Genomic DNA, 15,535 nt, shown 5'->3' on the forward strand with positions numbered 1-15,535 from the left:
GCCTGAGGTGGCGCAGAAGCAGATCACAAAGAGGTGGCGGGGTCTGTGGGAGACCCAGAGTCAGTGGGTGCTGCTGAAGCCATCGGTGGCTGTTCTTCCCCTTCCCCTGTTAATAAATGTAGCCACCTGTAAAATTCAGAAACGTGAATAAAGCCAGGATTTTGCCTGCATCTGATACGCAGTTGTATGTGCTGCAGGTTTCCCCAGATATCTTTCTTTATATTCCTTTGCCCAGTCCTGATGAATTTCAGAAACCAATTAAGGGAGATTAAGAGGCAGAACATGCTTTTAAGTTGCTCTCAAAATCAGGCCAAGTCTCCAGACAGAAAACTCTCTCAGTAGGTCCATCTGCAAACTAAGGGAAGTGACTTGGTTCTCCCCTTCAGCCAAAGCTGACCTCATCTCTCATCCTTTTTCTGGAGCAAAAGAGCAAATGGTGGAGCAAGGCACAGAAATGTTCTATTTTTCGAAGCATCCCAGTGTGGCAGAAGCTCTGCTTCAGAAAGCGAGCTAAGCCTGCTCAACTGCTGCGGCAGGATTGTTGTCGCATTGTTGTGTCAAAGGTGTAAGGAGGAAGCGATTTTGTGGTTTCACACAGAAAGCGATGCGCTGATACTGCCCCTGGAGTTTGTGTACTGTGCTGTAAGGTAGCCTGAAAAAACCTCACTTCATTGCAGCAATGATTCACCTACCATAAAAAAATAAATTAAATTGTAAGCTGCTCTTCAGTGTCGTTCGCTGAATAGGGCGGGTGAGAAGGCTCAGGATCAGCATGTGATTGTTGGGAACTTAACGCAATCTAGGAGGGACATGACAAACGTCAGCGCTGCATGATCCCAGTGACAGGGCTGCTCACGCGTTTCTGTGGGGAGTAGCCAGGAACTCATTCTCTGGCTCCCAATTTAAATGCCAGGCCTGTTCCTTGAATGAGTTGCAGTGCAGGAAGACACCGGCCACGCACGTAGGGAGGAGCAGAGGACAGCATTTCCTATGGCCTCTCAGATTCTGATTTGGATGCGGCCAGATTTGGGTGCATCACATTTACTGCCGGCCAGTCACTGTATGTGAAGCATTTTCACGCCATGCTGAAGCGAATTATTTTAGTCCTACTGTGATTTCACAGTGTGATTTTCTCTCTCTCTCAGTAGCTCTCTTTTCACCATGACCTCTTTTGAAGAAGCTGAAACAGAAGAGACCGTGACATGTCTCCACATGACCTTTTACCACCCTTGCCAAGACAGCAAGATGATGTTTCATTGCCTGGATTTCTCTAAGCGAGAGCAGGTCCAGGCAGATGAAATCACCAAGTTTGGCCGCGACTCCAGTGTCTGCCGTTATAACTTAATGGATAATCGTGTTTCTCGGGTGCAGTTTTTATTGCAGTTTTACAGAAAACTGAACAGCACACAATTTTCTTTTGAGATAAAGAACATGAGCAAGAAAACAAAGCTGACTGTGGACGAAACAGAACTGGGTTACTTAAACAAAATCGACCTGCCCTGGAGGTGCATCATTTGTTTTGGGGACTACCAGATCTTGGCCGAGATTCAAGAAGGGGAGTCCATGGATTATTTTGAGACTCATTTCCACTTGTCTGACTTGCCAATCTTACAAGAGAGACGGCTGCCATCCCTGCAGCCTATCCAGGAGAGGAGCATTTCTTCCTTCTTGCCATCCCACGGCAAAAGCCCCATGGAGCTCGATGAAAACGAGCCCTGCTAGCAGGGAAGAGGAGGCTGGAGCCCATCTTCATCACTGGAAACCTGCCCAAGTTCTGAAATTGAAGGCTGTTTGCCACATAAACACCGGGGGGACACAGAGGACCCCTCAAATCCATGGCAGCTGCTTCAAGAACTGCGACCACGTACCATGAAGGTGTATTGAACAGCGGCAAAACGCCCTGGCATTGGTTAGCTAAGGGGGGCCCTAATGTCTCACTGCATTTGTTATACTCTGTGCTTTGCCTTTGATGTGAAATTCCAAAGTGCTTTCAAGCCTAGGCTGAAACTTCCCAGATTTCATGGCTTAGGCACACTTTATCAGCATAATATTTAATTTTTTATTAACTTTGCAGCAAGGTTTTTCTACCATTTTTAAAACGAATTAAAACATTTTTGCAAGTTTACCACTTTTGCTCATGAATGTAAATAAAGGTGCCCTATCAGTGACTGTGCTATGTAATAACCCAGGTAATTTCTGTAATAAAAGCATTTAGTTGCCTAGTAAGGAGTTGCTGTCTCCTACAGCTAATCTAAAAGCATTTACTGTGAATATTATTTCCAGGACAATCCAGAGAAAAATTTTCCCCAGCACAACTCTGGAAATTTCCCTAGCTCATTGCTCCAAGCTCAGAGCTGGCTAAAATTCTTCCAGCGAGTTTTCTACCTCTACCCCCCAGCCCAAGCTCTCTTAGAATTCTATTTTTCGGCTTGTTTCAGTTAAGTGTTTCTCGGCTCAGCTTTTCATTAGCGCTTTTTTTGTGAAGTATTTTAGTCTGCTTGAAAAAAACACTGGAAAGAATCACAACTAACTACACCTAAGAGTTAAATCTTCTCATCCTGATGAACTTCAGTATTAATGTTTTCAAGAAAACGCCCATTTTAGCTGAGGGGAGGAAATTACACAACATACCCTGAGATTAAGACAAACAACCACAAGTGAAAGTTAGGGGAGAGGCAAAGAAACACATCAGAGGCTGACATAAGATTCCTTTTGTCTGTTCATCTCATCCTTGCCAAAATTCCTCCTTCCCATGTTCCACCCAGCCCAAACCAAACCAACCCGAGCAGGCATTGCTGCGTCACCAGACACAGTGCTCATGGCTGCACGTTCCCAGTAGCAGTTGGCTGCTTGCCTTTTGTGTGCTTCTGAACTGAGTCTTCCTGCTCTTGAATGAGAGCAGCCAACGCCTGCAAACAAGCTGTCTCAGAAGAGAGCAGGATAAAATGTTGATCATGTTAACTGCTTACATGTTGTGGGCTGTTACCTAAAGAAACACTCAACATTCTCAAGTCTACATATGAGCAGAAGCATCTACAACAGCAAGAAATGCTGAAACACCAATTTTAACCACATAACTCTGATCAGGCTGCCCAGACAGTCACATCAAATGATTTTACATCCAACAACAGCTCACCTTTAACAGAGAAACCTGCCTGTAACCATTAGATGATCAACTCAGTAAAGCTGCTCATTTATGATAAAAGGGCTCCATGCGCCAAGTTCCTCCATTCCTGTCCTTCCAAAGCAGCAGGTCTCGAGGAGGGATGCTGTGGAGTTCAGTTATTGATTGATTAAAACCTCCCTTAGTCAGCTGACTCGAGGCGATCTTGGGTAACGTCTTCACAATCAGTGAACGCAGCATGCGAGGACAGTGTGACACAGCAGCCACCAAACCAGCAACAGAGAAAACATTGTCAAACATGGCTGAAAGTTTTAATGTCTCTTAAATCTGTACAGATAGACATTTTACAGTACTGTCATTACACAAGAGCTATTTAATCTTGCCATTTCTTACACTGCCACCATCCTAGGTCGCTCACTGTGGTGCCCTGAAAAGCAGAATGCTCTTAATCACATGCCCATCATGGCAAAAGCCCTCAGCTGGAGTCAGCTTCCTTTTTCCTCAGCACTTGGTCACTCTGTCAGTTTGGTTCCTCAAAGCACAGTCAGAAGTTAACCTTGTGTTCACTGGTTGGGAAAGGAAGGGACCACTGCAGGGTACACGACAGTCCAACAGGTAAAAAACCATGTTGTTATTTACACCTTGAGAATGTTGCCTTCATTCCTCTAGGAATATATTATACAAATAAATGTTCAGGAGCAGTTACGCAGTAGTAGCTTATGCCAAACCAAAAATATACTTTTGGTGTGTACAAATTTTTAACGCTTGTTACAGGCCTTGCAAATGCAGGTCATGACACTAAAAGATTTCCAATGACACTGCTACGATTTAAAGAAACGGAATGTTAATCAACACAATCCCGCTGCTCATTAGTGCCAGTGTTTGTACATATTTAATCCAAGCGCGCAGTGGGTTTATTCGAGTGTCATGAAGAGGACCAGACTTTATTTATAGGCCTAGATGATCTAGAACAGAGACAGAACTTTCAACAAATTCAGATCCTCCAAGGGTGCTTTTTTACTGTTCTGGAGTACAAGCCAGGTGCTGTGTGAAGTGGTAAAGTTACACCCCAGCCCCCTTTTCTCAGGGAAAAACAAACACAACTCTACAAAATAACAGTAGATTAGAATGGGTTTACTGGAACTTAAGTGAGCTTTTTCTTTTTTAAAAAAGTGTAACTTACATTAAGTACCAGGGGGATCACACAATACACCACACCAGAGTTGCAGTAACCTTGAATTTCACTCCCTATTAGCAGTATTAACTGCCCTGTTTAGAGGCACAGGAAAGCCAGAGCACTTCAACACAACATTTGTGTAATTTGAACTTGTCCCTTTGAAAATGCGTATATAGAATCTGGTCCAGGTCCTTGGTCTCTGCACTGCAGTAGCAGGGCCATCATCCCTCCCCTAGTTTGCTCAGAAAATGTTTTATTCCAGTCAATCCTAACTTTTCTCCAACTCAAGAATTTTAAGGAGTTGGTCTATTCAGGGCATGGGGGGGACAAGAAATAAAAATCAAGACTTTGGTCCTCCCGGTTCTCTCCTAGATACTGGTTCAAGTTTCCAGTTGACACAAAGAACTAGTTATTTTTCTATCTAGCACACACGCAGGCTGGCATACTATACAAGACGATACCTTACCTAACCTGATGAGTTACAGCACTTCGGAGGTTAACTGTGCTTAGCGTAAAGTAATAAAATAAATGAAGAGGACAACACAAGGCAAGGAAGACTGGAAGCTGGGCAGGAAGAAACCTGCCATTTACCAAGTGTGACATTGGTTCTGCAGCTGGCTAGGTACAACCTCTAAATTGCTAAAGAACAAGTCGAAAAGCACGTATTGGAAATAAATTTTTTAAATTACTTCTCTATATTCAAGTATTCAATGAATAAGACTGTCTCCAAGATAAATGTTAGGCCAATGATGAATTTTAAAAACAAAAATCAGTAGAAACATCCTCCAGAAGAAAAGGCTAGTTAAAATAGAGATATGTCAATCTATGAAGCTTAAATTAGTGCAGATAATCTTCTATTAAATCCAGAGACCCAGAAATATACACAGTAGAATCATCCCAGTTCTCATAAAAGTTTAGAAGGTAGGTGATAAAATTGCACTTAATCCTGAATTAATTCAGATAGCAAGTCACTCCCATCCCTTGCTGATCAATCTCTAGGAAAAAGAGAACCGCATTATAAAAGAGCAAATCACGTTGGTACATTCGACCCCACTTTTCAACATTTGGTCACGAGGAAGGGCCACACAGTTCCACTACCGGTCTTGACGGTCGGAATCGGACACCCTTACATCCGAGGCAGACAAATCCAACACGGGATTGACAAATCCTGCGTACTCCGAATTGCCGTTGTCATCCACGTCAGCGCTAACAAAGTCATTCTCCCACTCCAGGCCGTTTGAGTCATCGGAGGCCGAAGCTGGATGACTTCCTGTCTTCTTGCTGTTAAATTTCAGCGCTGCCCGGAGGATATCTTCTTCCGTCCTGGAGCGTTCCCTCATTGGAATCATCCTGTTCATGCCTGCGATTGAAGACGTTTATGACAGACAATTTTGAGGGAAGTACCATGCACTTGTGTTAGAACATGAGAAGAATCAGCAAGAATCCTTCAGCAATCCAGACTCTGACAATTCAACTCCTGAGCATCCCCTTTTTCTGGTGGTGGTCACACTAAATCCAGGGTTTGCGGGGAAAAGAGATGAGCTGACATCACTATTAAAGCAGAAAGTCTGCTAAGCATTGGCTAAAGACATCCTAACCTATTTCTGGTGAGCTTCAAGAGCCAAGCTCTCAGAATTTGACACAAAGACACCACACTTGAGCTATTCCATCCAAATTCAGCTTTCAACCCCCTCTCCTTTTGAGAAGGACAAGTTCACGACCAGCACAGTTTAAACCATCACCATTTAACGTGGAAGCTCAGAATGAAACTGAAAGTCAGAATAAATACCTTCTTCGTCTTCCCACTCTAAATCTAGCGAAGTGCTGTCGTCATTGCCGCTCGATTTTGTTTTGGTCATTAGGTCACAACTGCTCTCTGTGTTGGGTGTCAGCACTGTGGCATCAGATGAAAGTCCTATATAAAAAAAATAAGTATTTAATTCATAACATACTTGAATTTTAAATTCAAAATGCAAAACTAAGCTTCCAAAGGAAGTTTCTGTTGTGCTTTGCAGCCTTTAGACCTCAGGGACATTTGAAAAAAGCACTTTATAATCTCTTTGAAGAGTACCCAGCAGCTTTTTGATGGTCAACATCACTAAGGTATTACAAGAGAACATGTAGCAGTACTCTCAGATTAGAACTAGAGGAATTCAGTCAGCTGTAGGCTGTGAAGAATTAAACACAAACCAAAAAACAAACTGTTGTCCCCAAAAAACCCCTCAGCTATGGGCAGAATACAGAATTACCATTAGTGACTATCACATACTGGCACCCAAACTTACAGATAGAGCTTTATACCATCCCACAATCATCCGGTTGGAAGAGACCTTAAAGATCACCGAGTCCAACCATTCCCCCCACACTGCCAGCGTCCCTAAACCATGTCCCTCAGCACCACAACCACACAGCTGTGAAACCCCTCCAGGGATGGGGACTCCACCACCCCTTTGGGCAGCCTGTTCCAAAGCTTCATGACCCTCTGAGTAAAGAAGTTTTTCCTGATATCTAACCTAAATTTCCCCTGGTGCAACTTAAGGCCATCTCCTCTCATCCTGTCACTTGTTACACAGGAGAAGACCGACCCCCACCTCACTACACCCTCCTGCCAGGTAACTGTAGAGAGCGACCAGGTCTCCCCTGAGCCTTCTCTTCTCCAGACTAAACATCCCCAGCTCCCTCAGCTGCTCCTTGTAAGACAAGTTCTCCAAACCCTTCACCAGCTTCACTGCCCTTCTCTGAACCCGCTCCAGCCCCTCAACGTCCTTCTTGCAGTGAGGGGCCCAAAACGGGACACAGTGCTCAAGGTGTGGCCTCACCAGCACCGAGTACAGGGGGACAATCCCTGCCCTGCTCCTGCTGCCACACTATTTCTCATACAAGCCAGGATGCCATTGGCCACCCTGGCCACCACAGCTCTTCTCTCATCTCCTAAACAGGTCACCTTGTCATAGAAGATCAGGTTGGGCAAACAGGACCTGCCTTTCATTTATCCATGTTGACTGGGCCTCGTCACCTGACTATCCTGTGCATGCTGCATGATGACACTCAGGATGATCTGCTCCATGAGTTTCCCCAGCACTGAGGTCAGACTGACAGGCCTGTAGTTCCCTGGGTCGTCCTTCCGCTATTTCTCATACAAGCCAGGATGCCATTGGCCACCCTGGCCACCACAGCTCTTCTCTCATCTCCTAAACAGGTCACCTTGTCATAGAAGATCAGGTTGGGCAAACAGGACCTGCCTTTCATAGACCCATGTTGACTGGGCCTGATGATCTGACTGTCCTGTACACATCACATGATGACACTCAGGATGATCTGCTCCATGACTTTCCTTGGCACTGAGGTCAGACTGACAGGCCTGGAGCTGTCCAGGTACTCTGATCACCTGGTTGTCCTGTATGTACCACGTGATGGAACTCAGGATGATCTGCTCCATGACTTTCCTTGGCACTGAGGTCAGACTGACAGGCCTGGAGTTCTCCAGGTCCTCCTTTCTGCCTTTCAGATCAGCATCCTTCCACCAGCTCGCGCAGAACCCTTGGGTGGATCTCATCCGGCCCCACAGACTCCTGCACATCTCAGCTGTGCGGCACTTCACTTACCGTTTCCTCTTGGATTATGGGACCTTGATGCTCCTCCCCATCCCTGCCTCTGGTTCTAGAGGCCAGGCATCCAGTGAGTGGGTCTGACCATTAAAGACTGAGGCAAGGAAGGCACTGCATACCTCAGCCTTCTCCTCACCTTTGGTCACTGTACTTCCCATTGCATCCAGCAAGGGATGGAGAGTCTCCTTGACCCTCCTTTTGCTATTCATGTGTTTATAGAAACTTCTGTTGTCCTTTTGTTAGCATCCAGATTGAGCTCCAGCTGGGCTTTTGCCTTTCTCATCTTCTCCCTGCATAGTCTCGCAAAACCCTTCTTTTCATGAGTGACCTGCCCCTTCTTCCACAGGCCATAGATTTTCTGTTTCTTAACTCTAGCCAGAGCTCTCTGTTCAGCCAGGCCAGTCTTCTGCCCTTCCAGCTCGCTGGGACAGCCTGCTCCCGGGCTTTGAGGATTTCCCTCTTGAGAAGTGTCCAGGCTTCCTGGACCCCTCTGCCCCTCAGGACTGGCTTCCTGGACCCCTCTGCCCTTCAGGACTGCCTCCCAAGGGACCCTGCCAACCAGGCTCCTAAAGAGGTTGAAGGCTGCCCTCCAGAAGTCCAAGGCAGCAGTTCTGCTGACCCACTCCCTACTGCTTCTAGAACTGGAAACTCTCTCATGATCACTATGTCCAAGACAGCCTCCAACATTCACATCATCCACAAGTCCTTCTCTGCTGGTGAAGAGCAGGTCCAGCAGGGAGCCTTCCCTGGTTGGTTCCCTCACCAGCTGTGTGACGAAGTTGTCTTCCACACACTCGAGGAACCTGCTGGACTGTTTCCTCACTACGGTATTGAATTTCCAGCAGGCATCTGGTAAATTGAAGTCACCCACCAGAACAAGTGGAAGTGATCGTGAGACTTCTCCCAATTGGTAGAATATTTTCATCTACATCATCTTCCTGGGTGGGTGGTCTACAGCAGACTCCCACTGTGATGTCAGCCTTGTTGGCCTTCCCCCTGATTTTGATCCATAAGCATTCTACCCTTCCATCACCACTGCTGATCTCCAGACAATCAAACTCCTCCCTCACCACTCCTGCCTGGTCTGTCCCTCAAGAGCTTGTAGCTCTCCAGTTGCACATATCATCCCACCATGTCTCCATGACGGCAACTAGATCATAGTTTTCCTGCTGCACAGTGGCTTCCGGCTCTTCCTGTGTTGCCCGTGCTGCCTGCATTGGCGTAGAAGCACTTCAGCTGGGCTAGTGATACAATTATTTTTCTCTAAATTATTCAGGCAATTTTTAAATATCAGCAGCCAAAACCTCTCTTGCACCTCGTTAGAGCAAAAATATATAAATGGTTTCTCTGGAAAAAAGAAATAGCACTCTGTGCTCCTCAGACCCACGTCACACGTGAAGAAAAAGAAGACTTACTACTGCTGCGAAAAGCCTCGTACTGGAATTTTGTGTTTCTGAAGAAGGAATCCAGATCTTCCTCTGCCACGGAGCTGTAAGAACACCACAGGTATTTTTAGCTTTATAAACCTCTAAGGATGCCATAAAAGGCATGTCAAGCCACACGCCCCCCAGTTCCATGCCACAAAGCACATATGTCTTCAACTGAAGTCTTCATAAAATGAGCTACAAAATGCCCTTCCTCTCAGACTGAGCTGCTGCTCAGTTTATTTTCAGTTAAAGTGCACCTTCAGTGAAAAATTAATTCACTTCTGTCACAACAGAACTCTTCCCCCCTCATCCTTTGTCACTTTAGATAATGCCTCCTTAATTTTCAACTCCTTTTTCAACTAACAAATTCAACTACTGCTCCTCCAGTCCTTTGTTTCTAAAACCTGGCTAGTTCCTACTCACGCCACAGCACCTCGGTTTTCACGGCTCCTTTTCTAACTGTACTTCCCAAACTGAAAATCCCTTTATTCCCATTCTCTTCTATTCAAAAACCAGTGCTGAAGTTTAGAGGGTTTTTTAAACTCCACGGTTGCACAGTTTATTTGTTCAGGGGTTCTGTAGACTCTTTTCCCCCTCTAACACTGAATGCAGAAGGTGGGAGTTTATAGGATTTGAAAAACTCTGGCAAGCAGAATTTGAGCAACAGGAGTAAGAAGTTCTCAATTTTCTCTCAAAATTTCACATCTTACCTCTGGTAGTCTCCATTATTAACAGGATGTGCCCTCTGCGTTATCCTCTGCTGTCTACGTTGCTATCGAAAGAAGCAAATTGTTGAAAGAGCTGAATACAATCACCCAGAGTAATATTCTCGAAACACGACACACTCCCTGAACTGTGGCATTAGAAGGAGCCTTGTCCTGGTCCCTGGCGCAGCCCGAGTGCAACTCGGGACAAGAGTGACTTGCATTCAAACAAGGGTAAGATTGAGATAGTGAAGTAACATCATTCAAGCTCAGAAATCTCTCCAGTGAAAAGGCAGCAGCTTTGTGGATAGAGCTCTCAACACTTTAACCTATTTCACGCACCAAAAAGCATCAGTTGGTCTAGAAGTGTGAACACCCCTCATTCACAACCGCATCTGTGCTCTACTGACTCCTCTTAAGCCACAGGTATTTTCAACACAGGGCTTGCACCCGGGTTACGTTTGATTTGCTCTACATGCAGGAACACGCAGCCTACCATTTCAGCAGCACTACGTGCTGCGGGCCCTTTTATCCCCGCACAAAGCCCTGACCTCTGCTTGGCCACATCAGCACTAAGTGCTTCGTTTCGAGCAGTAAAAGCTTTGTGGTCACACTGGGACACAAGTATTAATACCTCAGCATCTTAAGGCCGAAAGCTTTCATGGCATCGCTGGGCAGAAACAGGATGGAAGATGCAAGACAAGCCCCAAATGCATTTGTTTTGTACGCAAGGAACAACAGATACCACAGAAGTAGGGCTCTGATTAAGTTGTAAGGTTTAAGCAGCTGAAGGCGTCTCAAGTTTCTTTCCCCTGCCCTGAAAACATGAGATGATAAAACCTGGGCGCGTCACCTATGCCATGAAGGGTAAATCAGTGAACAATGACTGCCTCAGAACTGAGTATGACAGACTGAAGCGAGGAGCCAGTTTTGCAGACGAGTCTGATATCTGCTGTATTTTCTGGAAAAGCTATTTTCAGCCTTAACTGATCTGCCCCTGCAAAAGAAAAGCAGGAGTAAATAAAGCACAATTTAATGTGCTCTTCAGCTTCATCTAAGAACTGCTCTTTGCTGGGTCGCTTTAGGAATTAACTGCACTGGATCGGTATTTTTCCACCCCAAGACAATGGTGGCTTTGCTTCCTGGCACACTTTCCATCTCTGGTATTTAAGTACTGGAGTAAGACTGAAACCAGTAAGGAAATGGCAAGTGTAGAAGTAGAAATAGCACATGATGGTGGTTGGAGGCAAGAGGCTTATGAGTTGGATCCAGACAAGGCTTCTGGCTTACTTAGAAAGGCTAAATGCTTGATACGCATCTAAACAAAAAATGCTTCCTGCAAAATCCTTATGGGTTTGGGGGGGTTGTTTGTAGAAGAGATCAGTGGTACTAATTTACGAGGGGAGGAAATGGAAAGCTCTAGAACACATTCTATCTTAGGTCCTGACTAAGAGGGGGGCATATAAAAAATAAAGACAGGAAAAATAGCATTTCTTGCTCATAACTTCTACAAAGTGTGGTTAAAGCCATAAAACAATGTACTGTTAGTCTACACAGAGTCAGCAAGCATCAGAAAAGCAGGCAGGAGAGGCCAGCATGGATTAACCCTCCTGCAGCAAATGGCAAGGGGACAGGAGGAGAAGTGAAGGGAGCCCTATACTTAGCACCATAAATATTAAATGAAAACTCACATCATCACCATCAGCCTGGGAACAACATTCTCAGCTCCCACTCTTTGGGATACAGAGAGGACACTATCTCCCCTACTCTTCTTGTAGATGTCAGAATTTTCATTTACTCCACATCTGAGCTTCGACATTTACTGCTAATGGAGCACGTATCTCATGGGCTGTTGCCTCGAACAGGCTCCAACTGCAGCCATTACAGATCAACAGAGAGCAAAAGTATTCTTAAGGTACAGCCTGAAATTTGGGTGAGAACTTTAATAGCTTCAAAAGGCAAAACCATCAGGCGGTTCAAACATTTCCCATCATCTCCAGCTGTACTTTCCAGTCATGCATTTCTCTCTACTGGAATTTACAAGCCAAAGCAATTGCCTCATTCCATTTCCTGAAATGTAAAGGGTAGTAGGGAAGTCTGCATACACAGGAAGAGAAGAGAAGCTCTGATATGTATTGGGGTCTTTTTCCCCTCACCTCCAAGAGCTTTTTCTGCTTTGCTGCCCTGGCTGCTTCACGTTGTGCAGCATATAAAGCCTCCTCTTCTATTCTTAACTTCTCCTCTTGTAAGGCTAACTGCATATGAACAGAACAGTAATGGTTAACAAAAGCAGAACCTATCTACCTTCCTATCAATAAAGCCATGAGTTCCATAAAAACAAAAGAACTACTAGAAAATAAAAAAACAAAATCAAAGTGACTATAGCAGAGACATTTTTGCTTCATTAACTCCCATCTAGCAGCCTCCCCCCTCACCAAACACCCCAAGGAATTTGGATCACTAAGCAGTACCCTGTGGCTCTCTAAACACATGTTGCATTTTATTAAGAACTGCACCAGGAAAGATTTAAATCTTCCCAGCTGTCTATTCATTGGTACTTAAAATCCTTCTCTACGTTGTATTCCACAGCACATTCCAGTGTTAACTTTAACCTCTCCACACTGGCCATGGCAGCAGCTTACCTCCGACTGGAGCTTCAGGTCAGCCACCCTCTGCTTTTCAGCGATGGAGTCATAATGCCTGTCTTTCAGGTCGGCGATTTCCTCCTCGGTCAGAGGCCTACAAGCAAGGGGGAAGCACAAAAAGGCTCCATCTGTTTTTTACCACCATAGCACCAACAGCTGGGTGACTTCAAACACAGACCCCGGGAACTAGAACAATGTTTCTCTTTGCACCACACTTGTCACTGTCTCATACAGACGCGTTATCTAAACCGTTCTGATGTGGAGCAACACTAAGGTTCATTTGACACGTGCTCCTTCCAACAACTAAACAGACCAAGGGACTGTGGCTCTGAGGAGTTCACTAGTCGCAGTGGGAGAGCAGGAAGGAGAGGTCCTGAATCTCAGTCTTACCTGTGACTGCTTCCAGGGCTTTCCCCCTGTTAAAAATAAAGTCAGGGTTTTAGAGTCCCATCAGGCAAGACAGCAAAACACCCAATAGGAAGTAATCTCCCCCCAGATATTGATTTCACAACTGGGGGGAAATCCCATTTTAATTTGCAATTAAAAAAATCTCATTAGGTAGTCAGCTGAAGTGCCCGACTAATTAAGAAAAACGAGCACTTCCAACTGAAAATCACTATTCTAGTGCTGTATTTCAGGAACGAAACTATCAGTCCTCATGTTTTTAAATACCCACCAAGTACTGAAAGCTCTGTGTGTGTCCCACCCATTATCAAGCTGTATTCCATTTATAAGAGTGAAGTTTTAAGGCCAACTTTTATTTTTCAGCCAGTTTACCCATAAAGGTAAAGACAGAGCACTCCCAAAACCTTGCTGAGCTAAGCAGCCCCAGTCTACATTCTCAGAGAGGATTTGCTGAGTCTTGTGTAAGAGTTAAAGCAGGAGCAAATTCCCTTTCAAGTCCCCCCTTCCCTGCTTTTTGCCCCCTCTTCTTTCTTTGCCTTCCTGAAGGGGTTACTTCCCATACTCCCCCAGCCAGGTTCCTCATCTTTGGTCTTCATCTCTCCCTAAGTGTTAAATACTCACTGCTAGAGCCATCAAAACTCAAAGGAAAAAACCCTGTGACTTCAGTTTACTACACAGCATGAAGCAGGAGGAAGATACAGCTCTTGGAACCACGAAGGGTCATACTGGCAGGTCTCACGCGATGATCAAGGCACCCACCTCATCGCTTTCCACCAGGTTCTCAAACTGCAGAGAAAAAGTAATAAAAAAATCTTTACAATTCAATCTAACAAGTCACTACACACACAGAGCAAGTGTGAGATAAGTGTTTAACCTGTGGAACTGAAAGAGCACTTCTGAAAGCCGCTGCTTTCTGAGCAAGGAGGTGAGGAGCTACAGCAAAACTCCTTCTGGACCCCAACACTGACTAAGTCCATAAGCAAAAACCAAATAATCTGGGAGGCGGACAACACCCTCCCTGGCGTTTTTCTGCTGCAGGAACGCTCTCTCAACTGGCAGTCTGCACTAGAAGATATTTCATTACAGTTATCAAGGTTATACTCAGCAACAGGGGCAATCTGAAAGGTCTTTCAGACCATAAGGAACACTCAGGAAAAGGAACCAGGTTGTTCTGAGCATCTCGGCTGACACAAATTAACCTTAACACTACCCTCGGCACAAAAAGGAACCACTCACCTCTATAGTGAAGTGTTCTCCTGTTGAGCATGTTCTGAAATACTTGGATCTGGAAAAACAAGTCCACAGTTACCCTACAGAAAAGTCCTTCATTGACAGGAGGAAAAAAAGCCTGCCAATGTTTAACAGCTTTGAAACACATGAAGGAAGCATAAAATAAACAGAAAGTCTTCACAGATTAAACACACAAGAAGAAAGAGGCAAAAGCATGTAAACATCTTCTGTAGAACTGGAGAAAACACCATCGCTCTCCAGTGAGAGGAAATCCCTTATATTGCATGTTCTGCAATACCTGTGAGGCACTTTTCTCAAAAAACACTATTCCATGTGATTTCTGAGAACACCATTGCTCATCCTGGCACTTACCTCTTCACGTAGCACCTTGTGCAGCATCAGTGATATACAAGGCACTTTACTGTCACAGCTGGAAGGTGGAACCTCAGAAAAATGTCGGCAAAGACATTCTGAACTACAAATATTATTCACAGTGTAACTTTAGACAGGGAATCAGTCTCCTCCTTGGCTCCTGAGCTACCTTATCGTCCTCCATATAAAACAACATTCAGGCATTACATGACCCGAACACACTTTTATCTGGAGGAAGAGGTTTGGCTATCATCCCAAAGAACACTCAGATGTACAGGAGTGCTTCGGAACAACATCCACTTCACCAAACTATTTTAAAAACCAGAGTTTCCAGTTGCAAGCACTGACTGAGAGGTGGAACAAACCCAGGGCCTCCAGCGTTTCTGTACTTGTGCAGAAGATCCTCCTGCACTCGCAACCAACAGCTACTTCTACTGTACCAAAAGCAACACACCAGCCAAAGCCAGAATTATCTCAATCCTGTCGTATTTCATCTCCACCCTCTTTGTCTTGGGAAGCCAGTTAGGGTACATCTCCCCTGGCAACTTGTTGAGCAACCAGCTTCCTCCTCATTGCACAGAAAATAAAAAGATTTCCCATCTCTCCACAAACCCCGCAGCCTGCAACCGACCTGAGAAAAACCTCTCAAAGCTGCTTCTTCTAAAAACCACCCTGGAACAGTGCTAAGGGGCAAGACCGTCCCCGGAAGGGTCCTGCCAGCAACAGCGCCGGGCAACCCTGCAGCGGCGTTTCATCAGCCGCACAGGCGGCTCCGCTCGCCGCCTTCTCCTCTCGCCCCCTCCCTCCAGCGGGGACGGAGCGGGCCCAGGGGACAGCCCGGCT

General features: G+C 45.4%; 2 protein-coding genes across 2 annotated transcripts; one reads left to right on the forward strand and one right to left on the reverse strand.

Annotated features, from left to right (window-relative positions):
* Positions 1 to 1,161: 1,161 nt before the first annotated feature.
* Positions 1,162 to 1,722, forward strand: TIFA (TRAF-interacting protein with forkhead-associated domain). The gene has a single exon (XM_010134878.1). The coding sequence runs from the start codon at positions 1,162 to 1,164 to the stop codon at positions 1,720 to 1,722; it is 561 nt and encodes a 186-aa protein (XP_010133180.1).
* A 3,673-nt stretch (positions 1,723 to 5,395) lies between these two features.
* Positions 5,396 to 14,375, reverse strand: AP1AR (adaptor-related protein complex 1 associated regulatory protein; the record flags this gene model as incomplete). The annotated part of the gene is made up of 9 exons (XM_010134880.1): positions 5,396 to 5,661; positions 6,091 to 6,216; positions 9,325 to 9,398; positions 10,047 to 10,108; positions 12,197 to 12,295; positions 12,683 to 12,779; positions 13,076 to 13,101; positions 13,850 to 13,876; positions 14,327 to 14,375. Coding segments are annotated over 9 exons (826 nt in total), but the record flags the coding sequence as incomplete, so codon positions are not given.
* Positions 14,376 to 15,535: the final 1,160 nt, after the last annotated feature.

Source organism: Buceros rhinoceros, unplaced genomic scaffold (assembly GCF_000710305.1).
Source record: "Buceros rhinoceros silvestris isolate BGI_N320 unplaced genomic scaffold, ASM71030v1 scaffold394, whole genome shotgun sequence".
Classification (NCBI taxonomy): domain Eukaryota; kingdom Metazoa; phylum Chordata; class Aves; order Bucerotiformes; family Bucerotidae; genus Buceros; species Buceros rhinoceros.